At 35.6% G+C, this 22556-nt stretch overlaps 1 protein-coding gene across 2 annotated transcripts in view; it reads right to left on the bottom strand.

Moving 5' to 3' along the window:
- SCN9A (sodium voltage-gated channel alpha subunit 9) overlaps positions 1-22556 on the bottom strand; it is a 70070-nt gene that overhangs the window by 5790 nt on the left and 41724 nt on the right. For both annotated transcript variants that reach the window (XM_087819803.1, XM_087819804.1), the window contains exons 17-23: positions 17310-17430; positions 13565-13719; positions 9959-10132; positions 7051-7173; positions 2914-3195; positions 2196-2249; positions 958-1095 (exon numbers count right to left, since the gene is read on the bottom strand). In XM_087819803.1, coding sequence (XP_087675929.1) covers positions 958-1095; positions 2196-2249; positions 2914-3195; positions 7051-7173; positions 9959-10132; positions 13565-13719; positions 17310-17430 — 1047 coding nt within the window. The remainder of the gene's footprint in view (positions 1-957; positions 1096-2195; positions 2250-2913; positions 3196-7050; positions 7174-9958; positions 10133-13564; positions 13720-17309; positions 17431-22556) is intronic.

Raw genomic sequence — 22556 nt, 5'->3', positions numbered from 1 at the left:
CTTCACACCAATTTTAAGAGAAGCCCAGATACCTTATTGCTTACTGATAGGGGCTGAATATCATAGCATGTCAAGAACTTACCAGAAAAAACTAGGAAAAACTAAGGAGAGAATTCTGAATTAGAGGTAAAATCAAAGAACAGATTTTATCTTCCAATGATGATACATACACTAGTTGTGAATATAATGAAGGGTGGGGGAAAACTAAGAGGAGATTATAAAATATTCCAGTAGTTGAAACAGAAATCTCGGGGGAGTACCTCACTAGCAATATTCAATAAATATTAATTTCCATTACATGTATCATGTCTTCTGCTATAACATAAGCTCCTTGAGCTCAGGAACCATATCTTATGTTGTTTTTCCTCAAGCGCCAGTCCAAGACATACCACCTAGAACAGTGGCTCAGAACAGAATGAAGTAACAGCTTGTGAAATGTGTTTTGAATAAATAATTAGTGCATTAATTTTTCTTAATTATTAAATTCTCTACAGGGGACATTTTAAAAACCTGAATTGTTGCCATATTGCTTAAAAATAGTTATGATTATTTTCTGTGTAGAGATAAATGAGATTAAACATATCTGTAACTGTATGCTGGCCAATTATTTAAAAAAAAAATGGCCTGGCTGGTGTGGCTCAAGGGTTGCGCATCGACCTACGATACAGGAGACTGCAGTTTGATTCTGGTCAGGTCACATGCCAGGGTTGCGGGTTTGATTTCTGATGGGGGGCATACAGGAGGCAGCCGAGAAATGACTCATCGCCAATGTTTCTCTCTCTCTCCTCCTCTCTCTGAAATCAATAAAGATATATTAAATAAATAAATAAATGAATAAATAAAATAAATCAAGTTCTAATGAAGATAATTACTGATATAAAATTAAATTTCACATATTTTTTTGGAAAATAATTGTTCCTATTTTTCAGTGCAATGAAAGAAACTTAAAAAACTTATCTTTTTTTTCTGTTGGTTGAAATTATCTATGATGACACCAATGAACAAGTTCAAAGTGAAGAATGACCCAAAGATGATAAAGATGACAAAATAAATATACATGTAGAGGCTGGATTCATATACGGGTTGCTTGTCTACCTACAAAATTAACAAGAGTTAGCAGCATGTTTACAATAACATTCATCATTTTCTTTCTCACGTGGTTTCACAAGGTAATCCAAACAGTGCTATTCTAGGTGAAATTAGCTTTTCAGAAGGCATACTATTATAGAGGCTTAACAAAATCATTCTTAAAAAATTTCTAACATTAAATATTTATTACATGCTTACTATATACATGACTATAACCTTCAAATGACTACAAAGGGTTTAACTATATAAAGTACTTGTTCTCAGACTGGACAATTTAGTAACAAAATGATCTAAAGTATGTTTTTTATTTCCAGAAAAAAACCTGTAGAAGAGATATACTATATTTATATAGTTTTTTAAAATTTTATACTAGAAATGTCTTCACTGGATTTAACTTTCTTCGTGTGGAACTTATTTCACATAAACACTTCTATGGTATTTTAAAATATAAAAATAAAAACTATGAATTACATATGTTATTTCATTTTAATTTTGATAAACTTATGTTTACTGAGCACTTCTTATTTCCAGGTTGTGCTAAGTGCTCTACTTGCATTTTCTTGTTGGATCCTCAGAACAATCCCATGAGGTAGGCATGGAATTATTTTTCTCTATACAGTCAATAAATAGTCTCAGAGAGGGAATTTGCTCAAATTCAGTTGCCCAGCTTGAATGACATGGTAGAGCCAGAGTCTGAGTCAACTCTGTCTCCAAATAATTAGTGCATATCTAATCATTAAGGCTACAATTAGGTGGAAGTTTTTCAGCTGGTGTGTATATATCAAACACTCCTTGGAACTATTCTTTGAAAATGACACCCGGAGAGGCGTGGCTCAGCGGTTGAGCGTCCACCTAGGATCCAGGCGATCAGGGTTCAATTCCCGGTCAGGGAACAGGCCCAGCTTGTGGGCTTGATCCCCAGCGGGGGCGTGCAGAAGGCAGCCGATCAATGACTCTCTCATCATTGATGTTTCTCTCTCTCTCCCTCTCCTTTCCTCTGAAATCAATAAAGACATATTTAAAAAAAGAAAAAAAGAAAATGGCCAAATTAAACTAAGGAGCTGTTTAAAATCGTAGATTTTCGTTTAATGTTGACCAATACTTACATTAACAGAATCAACAGCTGCATACATAATATCCATCCATCCCTTAAATGTTGCCTGCAAATACAGCATTTATAGAATCTGAATGTGAAGCTAACACTCTAAAGCAGCCACACATGAGTTTAGTCCATTTAATGTTGCATGTATTAAGTAATATCAAATCACTAAATTTTACTGAATTTCAAAATACCAATTTAATTTAAAGGTGCTGTCATAGAAAAAAAAAAAAAAGGACACATTCTCATCACATTCTAAATCTTAGTCCTAGTCAGTTATTTCCAGGTTGTTACAATTCCTGAAAACTTTGCAGATGAACTTTTATTTTTCCAGAGGTAGAGGAGAATTTTATGAAAACGGCAGGAAACAATTTATCTCCATTCTTAAGGATTCTCTGTGCTAGTGGGAAGTCTCTCTCATTCCCATGTAGTGTAAAACTGGCAGTCCAAAAAAAAAAAAAGACTTCATTTTTGGGGCACTATTCAAACAGTGCAATGGTGAGGGCCCAAATGACACCAACAAGTCAATTATGGAGTAATAACTCTTGAGTGTAAAAAAACCCTATGATTTTTTACTCATTTTTATAGGAAAATGTTTCATTAACATCAAGTCTCTTTTAAAGTCACAAAGTACTTCATCTTTAATTTCTAGTTAATAGATAATTTAAAATAATGACTGTCAGTGTCCACTACAATATCAAGCATTCATGAAAGGGGTCACTTACAACTTGAAGCAAAGACAGGTAACCAAGTCCAACATTATCAAAGTTCACCTTCAGGTTTTTCCATCGCACATTTTGGCTAACATTCATCAGTGCAAAACACTCGGATCTATTTTGAACTTTACTTGTAGAAAACCGTGACCCATCTGTGGTGTTAACACACTCATAGAACTTGCCCGCAAACAAATTTACTCCCATGATGCTAAATATCAGCCAGAATATGAGACACACAAGTAGCACATTCATGATGGAAGGAATTGCTCCTATGAGTGCATTCACGACCACCTAGTATTCAAAGAAAGAAAAGAATGATTAGCATTCATAAAAATGTTAAATGGGCAACATTAATGAAACATAATGCAAAATTAAAGAAATTAGAAAAGCCACCCTTAAATGTTTAAGACATCAAATCAAGCAATCAACATATGTTAATCGAATGTCCACTGTATCCTCAGCAGCATGCCAAGCAAGACAAAACGGGACGGGAGCCCCGTGATCAACATGTTTACAAAAATACATGATGAACACAGTGAAACTATGAGCAACAATACAAAACAAAATAACTAAGCTGACATGAAAGCTTAAATAAACAAAAAGAATAAATAAAAATAATAAGCCAAAACCTGATATATGTAAGGTGAAGTTGTAAAATCTGCATACTTTAGAAAAAAAGAAATTTTAAATATAAATCATAGAAAATAAAATGTACATTTAAAGATTCATAGTCCTAGAATTACCAGTGCTAAAATTCTCCCATATAGAGAGACTACTGGTGTGGATAAACTGGAATTAATGATCATTTAGTGGTGCCTGGCTGGGTGTGGCTCAGCGGTTGAGTATGGACCTAGGATCCAGGAGATGGGAGGTTCAGTTCCCGGTCAGGGCACATGCCCGGGTTGCGGGCTCGATCCCCAGTCGGGGGCGTGCAGGAGGCAGCCGATCCATGACTCTCTCATCACTGATGTTTCTATATCTCTCTCCCCCTCTCCCTTCCTCTCTCTGAAATCAATAAAGATTAAAAAAAATCATTTAGCGGTATGAACCCCTTAGATTTAATTGATTCTGCTAGTTGTGTGATATGTGAATTCAGTTAAGACCTTGGGACTCCTGTTTCCTCATCTGCAAAATGAGAGTGATTTTTTTCAAGTGTACTATTCTAACTCCAAAAATACTTTATATAGGTCCTTGGCTAAATATAGATAGTGCTGGCCTCAGTGGAAGCAAAACAGTATAGTTTATCTTTAATACTTTATTTCTGCTTTTAAGCTATTGATCATCAGCGCCTCTTGCCACTGCAGGATGTCTATTGTAGCATTTATCACTTTCCAGATTTTCTTAATAACCCCATTCTTCAAAACCTACCTGTCTCCTGACACTTCAGCTCTAGTCCAAACCTGAGTGGAAATGTGTGAAGGACTAATTTGTTAAGTAACTAATCTGTTAAGCATTGCGCTCTTACTGTTTTGCAATATATCAAGCAAGCTCTTAAGACATTTCCAAATGGTAAAACATTAGTAGTCTCTGATTCCCTTTGAGATTGTCTACAGCAGAGGTTACAGCAGGGGTTGGCAAACATTTCCTTAAGTATTTTTAGGCTTTGAGGGTGATATGATCTCCATTGCAGCTATTCAATTCTGCCACTGTAGCAAGAACATACATAAATCGGCACTGCCAAAATCTAATAAAATTTCCTTTACAACTGTGGGCTTTGGTATGTTGACTCTGGTCCAGAATAACAGTTATTATCCTGGGGTCGATGGACCTGTAGAGGTTCCATGCGGCCATGAAATTCTGCTAACAACATCATGGGTATGCTTTCTCTATGGAGAGATGATTCATGCTTTCATGAGGCTCTTACAATAGTCACTAAAAAGTTAGGAAGAACAGGATTAGAGAATAAAGTTCAAAGTGGCCAACTCTTTCAAGCCCACTTTTTCATCTTCATTTCTTGCTCACCTCGCCCCTGTGCTTACCAGCTCAGCACACTGATCACACGTGCCTTGCACACTCAACTCTGTGCTTCTCTCCCATGGAGCATCTCTGCCCAGAACGCCTACCTGCCTGTGCTTTGGGGCCCACTGTCTCAGTCATGGCCCAATGTCACCTCCTCATAAAGCCTTCCCAGAAGTCCTCAGGCAGCTACACTCACCTCTATGTTCCTGTGAGCTTACTAACTTATAGCAGATGTCACAGAATAACTACTGTTCCCCTGTTTGTCTCTCCGTGATCAGTGTCCCCACTCAGCCTTGGGGTGCTGGAGTCTAGTCACCATTGTACTCTTTTATAGCATGACAACTGACACATGGTTGGTGTTTACATGTTTGCTGAAAGAATGTGACAGTGACAGGTCTCTCAGGGAGATAGGTACATATTGCTCTGATGAGAAGCCATCGACTTGTGAAAGTCAACACTCTCAAGAGCCTCCAAGACTACAAAATGATGCAAATCATTATTTACTTTATTTTTTCAAAATGACACACAGCATGAAGAAACATCTCCTTTTTGCATGGTTAATAAATGTGACTAAACAGACATGTTTTCCCTTCCATATATTAAAATATTCACCTGTATTATAGGTAAAGAACAAGGCAACCAGGGTACAATAATGGGCTGGCTTAATCACTGAGGGAAGTAATTTTTGTAGGGGAAAGTATATTATTTGTTCATAAAATGGAAAAAATGTCTGTTCAAGGATCAGTCTTAAGTTCTGGATATATTGTAACATTCTATTAATGCTTAAAAAGTGAAGGTAACGTCAGTAAATTCCAATAAAATGCAACTTGTAATTTTTCAATTCTTATATGACAAAAAGTACTTGAATTTTATTTATTCATTTTTTTTTGTATGATCATGACTTCTCATATACATGAATCCATCAATACATTGGATTCATTAGAAGTAGAGGTAACAGTCATAGTTAGGTTAGCAGGGATAATAATGAAGATCTGCTTGACTAAAATATCGCTAACATTCACCTGAGACTTCAGATTTCTGAGCCCCATCTCAGAGTTTACGATTCAGTAGGTCAGGGTGGGCCTAGGAAATAGTGTATCTAATAGGTTCTGATGATGCTAATGGCTGGTCAGTAAAGCACACTGAGAGAGGCAGTGAGCTGGACTGACCTGCACACGTTAAATTGTTCAGAGACTACAGGTAGAGAGGAACCAGGTAAATAAAGTACAATATAATAAGGATTATATGTATCTGAACATAGACAAAGGATGCCTAATTATGCCTGATGATGGACAAACAAGGCACATTTTAATTGCGGCTTCAAGAACGGGTAGGTGTTTATCTACCACCTTGATGAGTGAGGTTTGAGACAGGGCAGGGAGAAGCCCTCCCGGCCAAGAGAACAGAGGCATGAGAAACAGGTATAAATCTGGAAAAGAAGAAATCTGAGGAGAACAGCAGCAGGTAAGGGTATAGACTAATGAGAGAGAGTAAGGTCATTGCCCTCCATATATTTTAGGAAAAACTTGCTGATTTAATACAGCCCTTAAAACTAGGTTGCTGGTAGTCATCATTTCTCTCACATTGTTTGTCTTTGCAAAATGAATCTCTTTTCCAGCACTATGCAGCCTAGTGCAAATTATGGAAACTCTCAGAGCTTTAGTTTTCTCAGATATAGTTTGGAGACGATTCCACTTTTATCAAATCATTTATTGTAAGGATGAAATTAAAAATTAATGGCTGATGCTACTTCGCTTCCTTTTTTTCTTATGACCCCTTACTCAGGGTAGTTCCTTACAAAATATTATTTGAGCACCTGATACAGGTAAGTCCTTGATGACTCATATATGAGAGATGTCAGGACTAACAGTGTCCCCTTCACTTAAATTTCCTAGCATAGGGAAGACTTTCATTTAAGAAGGGAAAACTTACTTATTTGGATCATCACCTAACAATATTTGATTTACTCTTTGTTAAACAATATGCACTGAACTACTATAGTATATGTGCATGTACACACACGTACATAAGCAGTTCATATATATGTATGTATATGTATGCATGTGTAACTATAAATGGCCCATAACTTCTACATATCCATTTTTTCATATTTTATACTCCATTTAAAAAATAAGAAAATTATAAAATTATAAGAATATTATGTTAGGAAGTTTAGTATTTTCTTACCCTCATTCCTTCAAATCTAGATAAAGCTCTTAGAGGTCGTAAAGCTCTAAGTGTCCGAAGGGATTTAATGGGGCCGAGGTCTGAGTAGCCAAGAGTGTTTGCAACTAAAGTAACCAAAGAAACCTACAGAAAAAGGAAAATTTTCATTAATTATTTCAATGAAATAACAAAGCATAAAGAGGAAAAGTCAATTTCAAAGATCACTAAGAGCAGCTCAACAAGAACAATATGATTTTATATATCAAGTTATCTAGTCATTGCCTAAAAAATGGGTAAGAGAAATGCTTTTGTAAGGAAATAGATTTAAAGAAAGGTTAACCAAAATAAAATGAAATGATAGAAGTAGGTTATTTCTTATATCTGAATAAAAATCAAATGTACCTTTGGTAATCAATGGTTATGTACTTGCATATTAATTCTGAACATTTAATTAGAGCAAATATCAAAATTTCAATTGAAATAAAACCCAGAGCACAGCGATTCTAAAGCTAAGTGTTAAGAGTACGTGGAATTAACTCAACTAATCCTAAACTTTCGTATGAACCTATTTAAAAGCAATTTGAAGAATCATGATTTCATGATGGTCCATTATATTGAATATAATAGATGCAATTATTGAGAAAACTACAGTGTAGTTTGTAACTGGGAATATATATATGCATGTATGCATTTATTCATCTATCTATGCATACACATATATATACACAGTATATGCCTATACTGATGAGTAATGCTTAATTAAGTTTCAAATAATCAAAAAGCCTACAGAAATCAAACAAGTCCAGCCTCTGAAGATGAAATCAGATCAGTGGTTCTGAAACTTGAATATGCACCAGAATCATTTGGAGGGCTCATCACGACAGTTTGCTGGGTCCCAGAGCCAGAGTTTCTGATTCAGTAGATATTGGGTGGGTTCTGAGAACTGCATCCCTAGTAAGTCCCCACCTGCGTGAACCAATGATGTTGGTTCAAGAATCACACTTTGAGAACAACTACACTAGATAAGTTGCTCAATTTTTGAGAAATTAAATAATCTCAGCTCCTCCCTCAAATCTGCATCCTTAGATCTGAATCTACCAGCAAGAATATTGTTTGTGACTTTGCTCTCTGTGTTACATTATAAAAACATTTCATATCAAATGTTTAATATATTTATATATTTATTTACCTTTTTTGAAACATTAAATATTTCAAATTGAAGCTACATACCTCCCTGAGTTCTGCATATTACATACCCCTTCATATCACCACTTCATATTTTAAAATACTAAACAAAATAATTTGTTATTAAATAGCCATATCCTTTTTATAATTTAAAATAAATTCAATTCTACTTGTAAACTTTTATTTCCTAAGCTGAGTGATGAATATAATTAAAAGGTTTTTTTAATATCTTAAATATTTTATAACTTTTAAAGACCCATCATATTTAAAGGTTAAGAGAAAAGAAATAACCTATATTTCTTCTATCATTTCTTCTTATTTGGTTAGCCTTTCTTTAAAACTATTACCTTACAAAAGCATCCACCTTACCATTTATTTTTATAGGTGGTAACTAGGTAACATTTACATAAAAGGTGAATCTAAAAACAAACAATATGGAATTGTTACTATAAGGTATCAAAAATTAGATTTTTTTTTTTTTTTTATACAGAAAACCCAAGAGGTGCAATGTATACCCTGGGGAAAAATTTTTTTTGCACACCACCTATATAGAAAACAAAAAATGTTATTGCTGTTATATGTAATATTTTATATATTGTGCTGTTAAAAAGGAAAGAGTTTACTGAGCTTCAGATAACCACTGAGAAGCTGAACTTTAGAGTAGATATGATTAGTTTTGGTTTAATTCTGCAGTCAGATTTTGCTGTTTCTAGTCATGCTTACATGTAATTTTGATATCTATGAATAATGCTGTATTAATTTGCCTTTTCTTATAAGTTTGATAATGTAAACTCTTGGTTAAACATTAGAGCACTTGTTCATACTATAAAATTTTGCATGCTGTCCTCTAATTCCAGATATCAGATGGAAAAAAACCCTCCAAAAACTATGACTGATTATAGGATGTTCCTTCCTTAACTACAAAGACTAGATTTAGGAAAATCTAGGAAGATTAGTAAAAGAATGAAGAACATAATTCATTCTGATGAAAATAAGATGAATATATTTTTGCTTTGTTAAAAATATATATACTATACTGAAACATTCTTCTGTATTTTGTATCATCCAAGTGATCAACAGTCCTCTGAACTTACTTGAAATGATTAATGCCAACTTCTCTGCTCCACCACCACTCTAGAGATGAATGGTAAGTTGGATGTTTGAATGGGGGTAAGAGCTGTGACTAATTTTGGTTTTCCCTGACACTGTGACTGAGATATTTTGAAATTCCATGCCCTCTCCTCTCCCTAACATGGAGTTATTTGCTTTAGTACTACCACTTTTACATAACATTCAGCTAATATATCAGACAATACACCCATCACCTTATTTTCTAACTTTATATTGTAAAAAAATTTAATATTTTATATTTTAATTTGTGTCTCTGCCCTTTTCTATTCCCACCTCATTCTTCTCAGTTTTGCATTTTGTTCATATTCTCAACAGAAATGCTACCCAAATTGTGTACAGATGCACGATTCTTTGCAGAAAACATATTCAAGAGTAAATTATATGTTATAATGGTACAGAAAAGTATTTACATTTGTTGAATGTTTCTCTTTTAATATTCCTCACAGATATATTTCCAGTGACTGTATTAATATTTCTAAAAACATAAACCTATAGCCTGAAAGTACAAAAAGCTAACCAAAATTAAAAAATAATATACAACATTAGTGAAGGCTTTGCAAAACACTTAATCATAAGAAGAAACCCTCTTTTAAATTTCACTCAAAGCACCTACATCAACAATTAAGAAGTCTAGCCAGCACCAGGCATTGGTGAAATACGTTTTATAACCATATGCCACCCATTTTAGAAGCATTTCCAGAATGAAGATGTAAGTGAATATCTTGTCAGCATACTCCAGGATAATCTTAATGGTCTTTTTCTTTTCAATATATATATCTTCAAAAGCCTGTGGAAATAATATTCAAATTTCAATTCATTTACAATTGAAAGTTTATGATTTATAACAAAAACAGAACATAAAATTTTTATGGAAAAAACCACCACTGAAATATAATGCTATAATGAACTTCTGGTTTACAGCTACTGCGTAACACCCAGTTCTAGATTCTCATCACCAGTGTGTCACTGGTCACCAGAGATTACAGGAAAGAGGGCACAAAAGAATGAAATTAGACTACTCTAAAAGAACCAGATCTCTAGCATTTGCAGGGACTTCTACTTCATCTGACTCCCCTTTTATCCCTCTTCAAATGGGTAAGACAATAAGACGATTCCAGGATCAGCTGCCCTGATCTATCTTTATCACTCTGCACTCCCCTTCACACCCACAAGTAGGATTTGGAGCCTCTCCTTCAGGTCTTATATGCTCGTGCATCCCCAGGAACACAGCAGGAGGCAAGCAAAGGTTTGCTAATGAACACGTACAGTAGCTTAGTAGGACTACAGAACACAGAGGATGGCTTCTTTCTTTGATTTGTGCGCAATATTTTATCATTCATTAAAAGCTTCAGGTCTAGGAATCACTCTTATATTCAATCCATGAACATGGCATCTTTAATACTTTCAAGTGACAGACAATGGTACTCTGGTCACAGTCCATTGTTTAAGTCCATTCAAATTATATCACAGTTCCTTGGGATATAATGTGAATGGACTTAAACAACTGAGCTCACTAAAGACATTGGAAATGATTGCTGATCTAAACAGGCCTAAAGTATTAGAATTTTCTCTTTCAAGTTTAAACAATATTCAGCATGTTGAAGGAAATTAAAGCAAAAGGTGGTTAACTTTATGCCATCTGTCCATAGCCATGCCCTGTGACATTCTTATTCTCCTTATTTCAAATTCTTCTATCAATACCTTAAAAATGATCATTAGTACTTTTTGCAAATTGTTGGAATGAATATTGAAGAAAACAGAGCAGTTAGGACAGAGAGAATGGGAAGATTTACTAAGATGCTAAAAGAAGGTTAGAGAGGGTCAGAGATTTCCCCAGCATCATTCAGAACAGTTTCAATCAATCAATCAATCAATCAATCAATCAATCAATCAATCAATCAATCAAATAAGTGTCCGGCAGCTGGTGCAGAGGGAGACTTCCAGCCCTCAGGATTTTCCTGCCTCCCTTCTTCAGTTGTGGAGGAATCAGGCCAGCTACCCAGACAGAAACTATGGCAGAAGATACGGAAAGGGCTTGGTCATGAAGACGAGAGTGCTTTCCTGGACCTAGGGTGCAGAGCAGGACAGTGGATGCTGAGAGCCAAATACTCTGTTTGAGTGCACTTTGCTCTGACAAACAGGATTCAGCCTGCAGGGCTCCTAGCTCCTAAGACTAAATTTGTGGATGTGTGAGCAAGGGGGCAAGAAGGTCATTTTATGAGCTCTATCTGATTTGGGGTGTGGGCTTTACTATTTCTCATTTCAGTTACCACTTACCCATCTATCTGGTGTGCACCCCCCTTTCCTAGGAGCCACAGCAGAGTAAAAAGAGACAGTGGCTTTGACTTTAGACCTTAGTTAAGCTACGACTCTGCCATTTACTAGCTCTGAGACATTAAGCAACTGTTAAAACTCTTTACCTCGATTCTTCACTGGTAAAATAAGCAAAATACCATAATCTCACAGGATTGTTTGAAAATCAAAAGAAAAAACCTATATAATCATCTTGAAATACAATAAATATGTACTAAATTAGAGCCATTACTTTTTTATTTATTTTATAGACAGGTATTTAAATAATCTAGCTCAGCTGGCAAATTGCTTGAGTACAAACACCAGCTTGTTGAAATACCTTTCCCCTTTCTTCCTATGATTCATTTGAATTTGGGTTTTGAGAGATTCCCTCCCCCCAAATTTTATCTTCCTTTTTAGACATTTTGAACAAGGCATTACTCTAAGCTTTTCTATAATTTTTTGTAATCTTCCTTCTGAGTCTCCATTATATATGTGACTTCCTTAGTTATTAGGAATACAAGGTAACGTAGATACTGTCAAGATTCCTATTTACATTCCACCTGATAAGTGAAGCAGCATTTTTTTTTACTCATCTTCTGTTTTTGACAGAGCAGAATTGTTAGGAGAGGAGATCTACTGTGAGCCCTGAACGTCCCTGCATGTTCTTGTTGGGTATGGCAGGAATGCAAGGCCCTGACTACTCTTGATCCATTTGGTTGTTTTTGCAACAAGCATCCTTGAGAGATGAGACAGTGTCACCCTCAGAGATGAAGAGCCAGGTTGCTTACTGCTTGCTATAAGAGGATGGGTTCCCTAAGCTCGGTGCTCCTCAGCTGTGATGCTAACCCACGATGTGTGCCATGTACATTAAGCTCCATGCTATGGCCCCATGGGATTTGGGGACAAGGGGAACCAACACAAGCATGTTAAAGTTCATGCTGCTTTCTGTGCCATGAGTAATCAAGTCCTTTGTCTCTGACTCAGAAAGTCTCCTATCTTCCACCAGCATCCATGAAACAGTAACAGTTAACCTTAAAATAAGGTTAACTTATTTTAAGTAGAGTAAAATCAAATCCCAGATCCATGCAGACTGCCTATGAGGCAATTTATTAAGTTCTTAAAAATTCTCTTTTTAGTAGAGTGGAATTTCCAGTGGTATCTCCAGCTGGACCTGGGCTTCTAATCTCTGTTAGTGTCTGCAGGAAAGAAAAACAAATTAAGAAAAGGCTCAGGGAGCTTGTAATTCCCAGATACCTTTAAACTCTCACAAAGGGTGGTTTGTATATGCAAAGGAATGAAAATCTTGTCCCATTCTCACCCTAAAACTGCAGTTTATTTCCCCTTATAATAACATCCAGGATGTTTCATAAGCTGACACTGCCTATCTCTGTCACAGTATCACTGGCCGCCACTTTCATCTCTGTATTTGCTCTTCCTCCCACAACACTTCCTATGGCAACTTTTAATTTCCTGTATATCTGGTGCTGTTCTTTGTTTTTCCTTCCAATTGTACTATGTTCCTCTCAGACCACTTTGCCTCACTGGAAAATTACCATTAATTTTTCTAGATCTTGCAAATCATCATCTACTTTTCTAAAATCCCAAGCAGACAATGGTTCTTGCTACAGGCTTTATCAAGTATATTCTTCACTTACAAACCATAATCACTTCCTTTCTGTTCCCCAGTTGCTTGCTGAGTTCCTTATCTTACCCAGATCTTATCCATTTTTGCATTCAGGGCAGCAAGAATAATGTCTGGCATGTGGTAGCGCTCAGTAAATATTTACTGAGCTGAACTAAAATTTTATCCTTGGTCCTAATCACAGAGATTGTTAGGTAAAACAACCTGCCAAGATATTTTTATCTTCCAACTCATTTATTAAAAGTACTGACAATTTATTGCTTTAGGCGTCAGATCACTTACCAAAGCACCACTGCTGAGCAGGATCATGAGAACAATAAAGCTTTCAAACCAATTATGTTCAACTATCCTATAGCATGTTTTCCTGATGTTCCACCAGATTTTCCCTTCCCTTGAGTCTATGTTAACTTCACAGCATGGGAACCTCCGTATGCAACCTGGCAAGAAAGACATGCATGTAAAATACTGATATTCAGAATTAATATGATGCCTAAAATATATTATTTAATGCAAAGATTTCCCTTTGATAGTCCCTCAGCCAAATAATTTCTAACACTTATACCTTCAACTTGGGTGCTGCCTTCTCTCATCTCCTAACTCTCCATGGTGTTTTCTTAATACTTGTCAGTTATTTCTCACTTAGAATATATTCTTGCCTTCTGTACTTCTCTGACTTCTCACCAATCTCTTCTACAGAGTTTAAGCCACTTACCACTTCTTCTGTTATTGCAATCCTAATACAATCCTAATACACAATCCTGATACACAATGAACACTGAATCTGATGAATAAATAAATGAACTAAAATCTAAGGATATTTCAGGTTCAGGGTCTTCTTTGCTGAAAGATGAACTTTCCTTAATGTAGATCTAGTATGCAATCTGGTGTGGCTTCAACTCCTCCATAAAAAACACTTTGAGAAACACCATTCTAAATTATATATATATATTGTTAATTCTTATCCGAGGATATTTTTTCCATTGATTTTTAGAGAGAGAAGGAGGGAGGGAGAGAGAGACACAGAGAGAGAGAGAAATATCGATGTGAGAGAGACATATTGACTGGCTGACTCCCACAGTCACCCCAACAGATGCAATACAGGTATGCACCCTTGACCGAGAATCGAACTGAACCGGCGGCCCTTCAGTGTGTGGGCCAATGCTCTACCCATCGAGTCACACCTGCCAGGGCAAGTCTCTGCTGTTTTTTTCTATCATGTATATTTTCTGTCCTTTCTCTCTGGAAGCTTCTAAGTTCCCAGAAGGCTAAACCAGTGTCTCTTTTGCCCTTTCTTTCTGCTCACAATACTTACTCTAAGTCCTATACATACCTTAATATGTTGTGTATAGTTGACTGAAAAGGCATAATTCCCCCCAAAAGAGTTCTAAAATCATCTAAGAATTAATCATTATCTGAAAGGTCATATCCCTCTGAATTTTAGAATTTACACAAAGATTGGATTAAAAAACACACGGGGTGAATGGAAAATATACACCTGACTTCACTTATCCAGCATTAATCACAACATGACCTCAGACCTGAAATAATTTATCTTTATTGGATTTAAAGTAATTAAAGAGAAAATATTTTATAAAATGATGTAAAAAAATAGTAAAAGGGTAGGGCCAAAAATTGACTCCCAGATTCTCTTTCAGGGCAAAAGACAACACCAGAAAGATTGGAAAACTAAGATGGAATTTGTTTTATATTAACTTAATGCTTGAGACTTTAGAATTATCTTAAACTTAAAAACAAAGATCTCGTGCAAAACAGAATCTGTGTGCCTCAAGTATAATCATCAAAGGAGAAAGTTATCCCTTTGGTTAAGAAGATTTTACCAACTGGGGTTTAATTTTGTCAGTCTTAAGAATTGAAGAGAAATATTATTCTTGATTGAGGCAAGAAAAGGAACTATGCATTCTAATTAGAGAAGTAAACTTTTTATCTGGGATGAAGGTTCACAAATATTGCCCTCAGAATTTATCACACATCAGAGAGTTTCTCTTATTTTGAGGTAGAGTGCTTGACTGCTTGTCTGGCTTTTATGCAAAGACATATCCCAAGAGATTTCCAACCTAGCTGGTTAACAACATTATTACTCCTTCTTTTTTTTAAAAAACTATTCATTAAATGTGAACATAACACAGAACCTCTCAAACATCTTAATAGATCCCTGAGGGTAAACAATATTTCTTTTGGGTGGTTTCATTAATTTGCTCTCATGACCCATTACATAAAGTTTATACTGGGTTTCATCATGTTAAACAAATGCTCTCAAATAATAAAGAAACCATTGACTCTTCCAAGACAGATTACCCATTAATAAAAATATAGTAGTAGCATGATCTGTATAATTACTATAAGAAATTCATTAGGAAAATAACTCCCTTTTTCACTACCTCTTAAAAATTTCTTTAAAATTTCTAAATCCTCTAAAACAAATGTTTTGTCCACATTTTCTTTCCAATTAAAGACACAAAGGAATTGGTTACTGTGTTATTAAATTTACAGTTAATAGTTATTTTATAGAAAGTTGATGAACATAGAACATTTGGGGAGGGGGAAGTTGAATTGGCTCCTCCTACAAAATTAACAGGAAATACATTATTTTAAGGACAAAAGGGTATCCATCTCACACCCTGGTTCTGATTTTATCATATACTAATTGTTTAATCCAATAAAAGCACAATATAAAACCAAGCAGAATAAAAGTCATGCCAAGTTCATAATTATAGGTTGCCAGGACATGCAGAATTAAGAATAGTGAGGAACAGTGCCAGATCTATGGAAGGATCCTGAAGTCTTGAGTTATAAAGGTAATGGGACAGAACTAAGGATGGTGAAGAGGAGGAACAAGATATGAAATAATAAAGTGATAGACATAGTTGAAAAGGATCAATGGATGTGAAACAATGAACACCAAAATCAGTTTAGCATTCATTTTCACTACTTTAATTTTCACACTTCCTTTTATATAAGAGGCAACAACACAGGAATAGCTGTTCAAGCTACAGACATGGATGAAATCCTTTGGGCTAGAGAATAGGAAGATAAAGCATCAACATGCTGGGGCATCACTATTTAAAGGACATGCATAAAACCAGTCACTAAAAAAATGAGGGGAGAAATTTGGAAGTCTCAGAGATGTAAAAGAAGAACACAGGTACAGTGTGGCCTCTGAAACGAAAGGAAGAATGCTGAGATAGACTGTGGTCAACAGCATCAAACGGTTTACTGAGTTAGCACATAGCTTTAACTTTTGATGAAAAGCACAGTAGTACCATCTACCCCCATCAAATTGTATTCTGTCACCATGGAATACTATGCAGCTGTAAAAAAGGAGGATATTTTATCCTTTGGCACAGCATGGAGGGAACTAGAAAGTATTATGCTAAGTGAAATAAGCCAGTCAGAGAAAGACAAGTACCACATGATCTCACTCATATGTGGAATGTAATAAACAAAATAAACTGATGAAAAAAATGGATCCAGAGACATAGAAGCATGGGACAGACTGAGGGATCTCAGAGGGAAGGAGGGGATGGGAGAGATTAATCAAAGATCTTATATGTTTATAAGCATAATTAATGGACACAGACATTGGTGTGGGGAAGGCCTAGGGGTAGGGCGGAGGCGGAGTGGAGGGGATCAATGGGGGGAAAATGGGGACATCTGTAATATTTTCAACAAAATAAAGAAACTTTTAAAGAATTGTATTCTAATGGTTCCATGGAGCTGGGAACATGAATCAAGGATCTGAAATGAAAAGCATGAACATGCTAGAGTAAGCAGGGTGCTTCACAGTATAAAACACTGTCATTGTAAATTGCTGTTAGTTGAGTATCGTAAGGATGCAAACAGAAGCTTAGAAAGCTCCAATGACTTGCCCTTGGTCATGGAGCCATGACTGACAGCATGGAATGGAGCTGTCTAACTTTTTACTAAACTCCAGTTAAGTATCAGGAATAAGATAAAATCCAACACACTAATAAATAAATGCTAACTGAGGTCTTGATTTTTCTCTTACCATCTGTAAAACAGGCCTCCGGCTCATCCGAATTCATAGGTTCGGCCTCAGCTTCTTCTCCTTCTCCTGGCAGAGGGTTATCAACTGTGCTGCACTCAGAGGAACTTGACCGGTTCAGTCTCTAAAAAAGAAATTCACCACCCACCAGATAGTTCAGTTAGAATTCATTCAAATCTTGCATCTAAGCCATATTTAATCATCAGAGTCATGCAAATTGTTATGAAAAAATATTAACAGTGTGATGGCCATAAAAACAAACACACAGAGGTCAAGTAACCTTAAAATGCAGCTATGCTTGATCTATCTACACATCCTGTGAAAAATAAATTTTATTATTTTTATTATGCTAACAAGTATTTAGATGTAATTAGCATAAGGTGATATTTTAAGGTAAACTATAGCATTTGCAAAGTATTGGCCACATTTTTATTATGTTTTATGTTTTATGGACATTCCTGTGTACCAATAATTATTATTTTAGGACCACCAAGACCCTTATAGCAATAACATACAAGTGCCAAATTGCCAACACCTGATAACTGAAAGGTCAGATCTGACAGTTGGCAGAAAAAAACTTGTTGATACTTAAAAATTTTTTTAAAAAAGAAATTAGTATAAAAGGAAATCCAAACATTTTTACTCTATTAGCTCAGATCAGAATGTGTATCAGGATGATATAGATAGAAGCCTTTCACTGAGACCATAGAAGTCAAGTATTTTATTGGAACCAAGACACTAACGACTATAATGATTATCTCACCCACCACCACTCATTTTAGTATAAAATTTCAGAGTATAGTGCTGAAATTTTATAGTATAATATAGTAGGAAAGATCATAAAGTATCATTTATAATATCAAGAGATAGTGGCTACTGAAGTGAGCACCACATGCAAACTCTGAAACAAAGATTTAATGAAATTAAACATGGCAGACTAACACATGTGAGGAATGAATTCATTGTCATTATGATCATATAACTGATCATAACACAAGCAAGTTTTTCCCAGCCAGAACTTTATGATCAAACATGATGTTTACACACATACACATACACATAAATTTTTAGAAAAAAATACATACAGCAATTGTAGCAAAACTCTGTCAAATTTTCCTAATACTGTTTTATAAGGGGTAGAGCAGCACATCAATGGAAGAGGTCATTTTTCATTCTCATTTGCTGAATAACGTGAATATTGAAAACTACTAGTTATTACAGCACATATTTCTTCATATTAAGATTACTGGTTTATATACTTCTTATATGAAGATTTTGTTTAGAATCGTTAAAAAAATTCAAGAGCTAAAAATAAGGAAATAGTCATTTCAGTCAAATTAATTCTTCAATCTATTAATTTGCATTAATATCATAGGCCCAAACTAAAATATTAATTTTTAGAGATTGACTTGGAAGCTAAAAGTATTCTTTATGGCTACCATATTAAATTCTCAGTGCTATTATTATCACACAGAATTCAACATCAGTGAAAAAGTCATTGATAAAGTATTGTACATAATGAATGAGGTAAGCAAACTTCTTTTTATAATAGAAGTAAAGAACTATGAATGCTCTATTGAATTAATATTTCTAATCAATGTTGGCATAGAGGCATCACTTCTACTTGGCCAAAAAGTTATAATAATATCAGTTATGAACAGTATCAGTATGAAATTTCATTTAAAAAGCAGGTTATTTAAACTGATTGAATTCATCTAAAATTACTTTAAAATAAAGGAAACAGAAATTAATTATGACTGAATATTCTGTAAGACTTAGTTTATAGAATACACATTAATCCAGGAAACCATGGGAAAACTTACGATTAATAATATGTCCTATTGTGCCAATTACCACAGAAAAACCCAACATTTTTAAGTAGTGAATCTAAAAGACTACAATTATTTGATGTCCTCAGTTCTTGACCTCTCAGCTGCACATGAACTGTCACCAGGAACTGAAAGAAAAGACACTATAATTCTATGGAAATGAAACAAAGTCCTTCAATCCTGAAGAAGAATTATTAGCCTGGATTTTGAGGCAAAGCTGTGGGAGGAATTGCTGATGGGAAGACTACAAAGCCCCTCCCTGATATTAGTCAAAATACTAACAACTAGGAAATAGTTATAATGGTTTTTATCCTCAGCTGGTAACAACTTTTAAATAAAATGATTGTAATTTGCAGAATACTGACTTAGCCTAAATCAATGAAAACATCTTCAACTTCAATATTTGATTTTCTAACTGTTTAAAGGAGCATTAACAAAGAAGACTTATGCCAAGTTAATTTATAAGCAAGTAGAAGTGAAGATGACTTTGTGGAGTGTATATTGTCATTTAAACCTTTTTCCCCCATAGCTTTTATGGTAATTTTTGTCAGTTAAATTCAGAGTTTGGCTCAGGTTTTATATCACAAATGAAAGTTATTCAATGTTATTCCTCACTGGAACAGAAATTATCAAAACATTTAACATGAACTATAAATAATTTGCATCACAAGACAAATTACTGTGGCTCTTCGAAATTTACGTTTGGAATATTTTTCGAAAGTGAATGTTTTTCTGGGAATGCACTAAGTATTTAGGCAACAAAATACATTCTTTGAGAGAGGCCGGAATAGTTATTTCACCTAAGCATCAAAACAAGACACACAGAGGACAGCAAGAAGGCTGAGAGAAGCAAACTCAAAGGAAGGCAAGGGCATAGGCGAGAAGAAAAATTATGGGAGACAGTCGCGACACTAAGCTCAACCCTGTGTCAATAAGCAAGAAAGATGCTTTTTCTTAAAATCAGTACTGCTCATCTTTTAATTATATAACCTAACTTTACACCTGCGAAAGGGTCCTGGCTCATTAAGGAGCAAAACAGTAACGTTCAGAAAAGGGTGAAAGCGCTTTAGAGAGGAATTCCGCGCAGAGAGCTGCTATGCTTTCTATGAGAGTCCAGAGTTTTCTAACCTGACCATTCTAATATGGGATAACTTGGATTTTAAAGATTCTTTTCTGGTTTAGAGCCAAAATGCGCTTTTGTCTCCCCTGCAGTTGTGAGGACCCTTTTTTTTGCCTTCTGTAGAAATGCACAGATCCTGTCATCCGTGGATTTGAAAGAGAAAGGCAGGGCGACTCCTGTGATGGGAAGACAGTTACTCGGAGCTGCTGTCGGCATTTCACAGCACGCCAAGCCTGCTCGCACGCAGGGGCTGGACATTTAGATAAGCACCTAGCTTAGGATTCCTGATCCAAGCTCCCGTTCTGATTTTCCAGGGGCACCTTTTAAAATAACTAGTTATGCCCGGCCGGGCGTGGCTCAGTGGTTGAGCATCAACCTAGGATCCAGGAGATCGGGGTTCGATTCCCGGTCAGGGCACATGCCCGGGTTGCGGGCTGCAGCCAATCAATGACTCTCTCATCATTGATGTTTCTCTCTCTCTCTCTCCCTCTCCTTTCCTCTCTCTGAAATCAATAAAGACATATTTTAAAAAATAAATAAAATAAAATAACTAGTTAAAGTTGGGCCAGAGAAAGTTAGTGACCTGGGCCTCAGCCACCTTATCAGTAATAGGTGCTTGCTACCCTGCTTCTTATCCCCTGTTCGCTCTTGACCTGGGGTGGAGAGCTGCCCTTCCCCCAGCTCATCATGCCACACCCCCTGCCCGTTTCTGGTATTTGTAATTAATAAATCTTTGTGGCTTAAAGAATGTATTTTTTATTATCTTGTTAGCCTTTTAAAAATTGGAGATTACCAGAGTACAGCATAGAGAATACAGTCAATAATATTGTAATAACTATGTGTGGTGCCAGGTGGGGGCTAGACTTACAGAGGGGTCACTTTGTCAATTATATGCTGTACACCTGAAACTAATATAAAATAATATTGAATGCCAACTATAACTGGCAAATAAAAAAAATAGAAAAGTAAAAATTGTAGATTACCTACGATATTACCCTTTGTGTTTTTCATCTTGAGTGTAATATTTTGTTTCTATACATGATTTGGTTTTCTGAGCCCCTCAAGGTTCTTCCAATCTTTTTCTGTCTTTCAGAAATTTCTTAAGATTCTTTTAAAAATTTAAAAAATTTTAGTTATCTAATGCCCTAATAGATAACAATATTTTAAAAAGTCCCAAGTTAAAAAGTGCTCCAGATAGCCTTCATCAATGAAAATTCAATACTATCTCCCTCTCTGCTATTCTAGATTTTCACTTTACTTCCACTTAATTTAGCAGAAAACCATCAGTTTGTTTACTAGTTACGATAAACTCTTGGCTCACATTAGATTTATGGGCAACTGTAACTCCAACACTTTTTCAATTAAAAGGCAAGAATATGGAGTTTTTCCTTCCCCAGTGTTCTTGCTACCAGAGAAACCGTAGGCTTTTGGGAAACAGCTGCACATTCAGCAGGAAATCTACTTAACAGTTCCATCAAAGAGTCAGCATGGTATATAGTATTGGATGTTGGAGAAGAAATGAGGTCAAATTTCAGCCACCACCAGGGAAATTCAAAATAAAGCCAAAGATTTCACCAGAGTTCTTAGTTTTCCCAGAATCCTTTACCTAGGGCACATTGTATTCAATAACGTGAACTTACATGACTAAAAGATAAGGTGTTGAATATAAAAACAAACAAACACACAGGACAAAGTTTGCTCATATTAGAAGGTTGAACTGGGTATAGATTTCTCAGCCAGATCCTGCAGTATTATCTTGAAGCTTCTTTCTAATGGAAAGGAAAGCAGCATTCACCAATGAGGTCTTGCAATTTAAAGCAACTAACGACGGTATTCGAGGCCCCTGTGCACTAGCACAGAACTGCTATTTGCAGAAAATAGATATCTAAGTAGCTGGAGTACAGTGGATCAAATCCGAAAGACTGTCTTAAAAACTTTAGAAGCAAACATAGGAACAGTTCTACTGAGGCCTGCTAGAAATTGCAACAAATGTGTAAATGAGGACTGGAACAGAGCCAAACTTGACAGCAAAACATGAAGTAAAAGTGTAGACACTAAGACTCAAGTGTATGAAATGTTATTTATAATCTAGAAAAACACAGAATGACAAACAAAAACCAACTATCTATACATTTGAATGACTAATGCTATCCCCTACAACTACTCAAAGCGAGGAAGGGCAAGGAAAGATAAATTCCAATGAATGGAACAGTTACCAGATTTTTAAACATGTTAATTTCTAATACTGAAAATACAATAGAAAATGATAAAATATATCTTTCCCAACCACTTCATAGGCAG

Source organism: Miniopterus natalensis, chromosome 8, assembly GCF_054644295.1.
Source record: "Miniopterus natalensis isolate mMinNat1 chromosome 8, mMinNat1.hap1, whole genome shotgun sequence".
In the NCBI taxonomy this organism is placed as follows: Eukaryota; Metazoa; Chordata; class Mammalia; order Chiroptera; family Miniopteridae; genus Miniopterus; species Miniopterus natalensis.
Note: the sequence above shows the minus strand (reverse complement) of the source record. Positions and strands in the feature narration are given on the sequence as shown.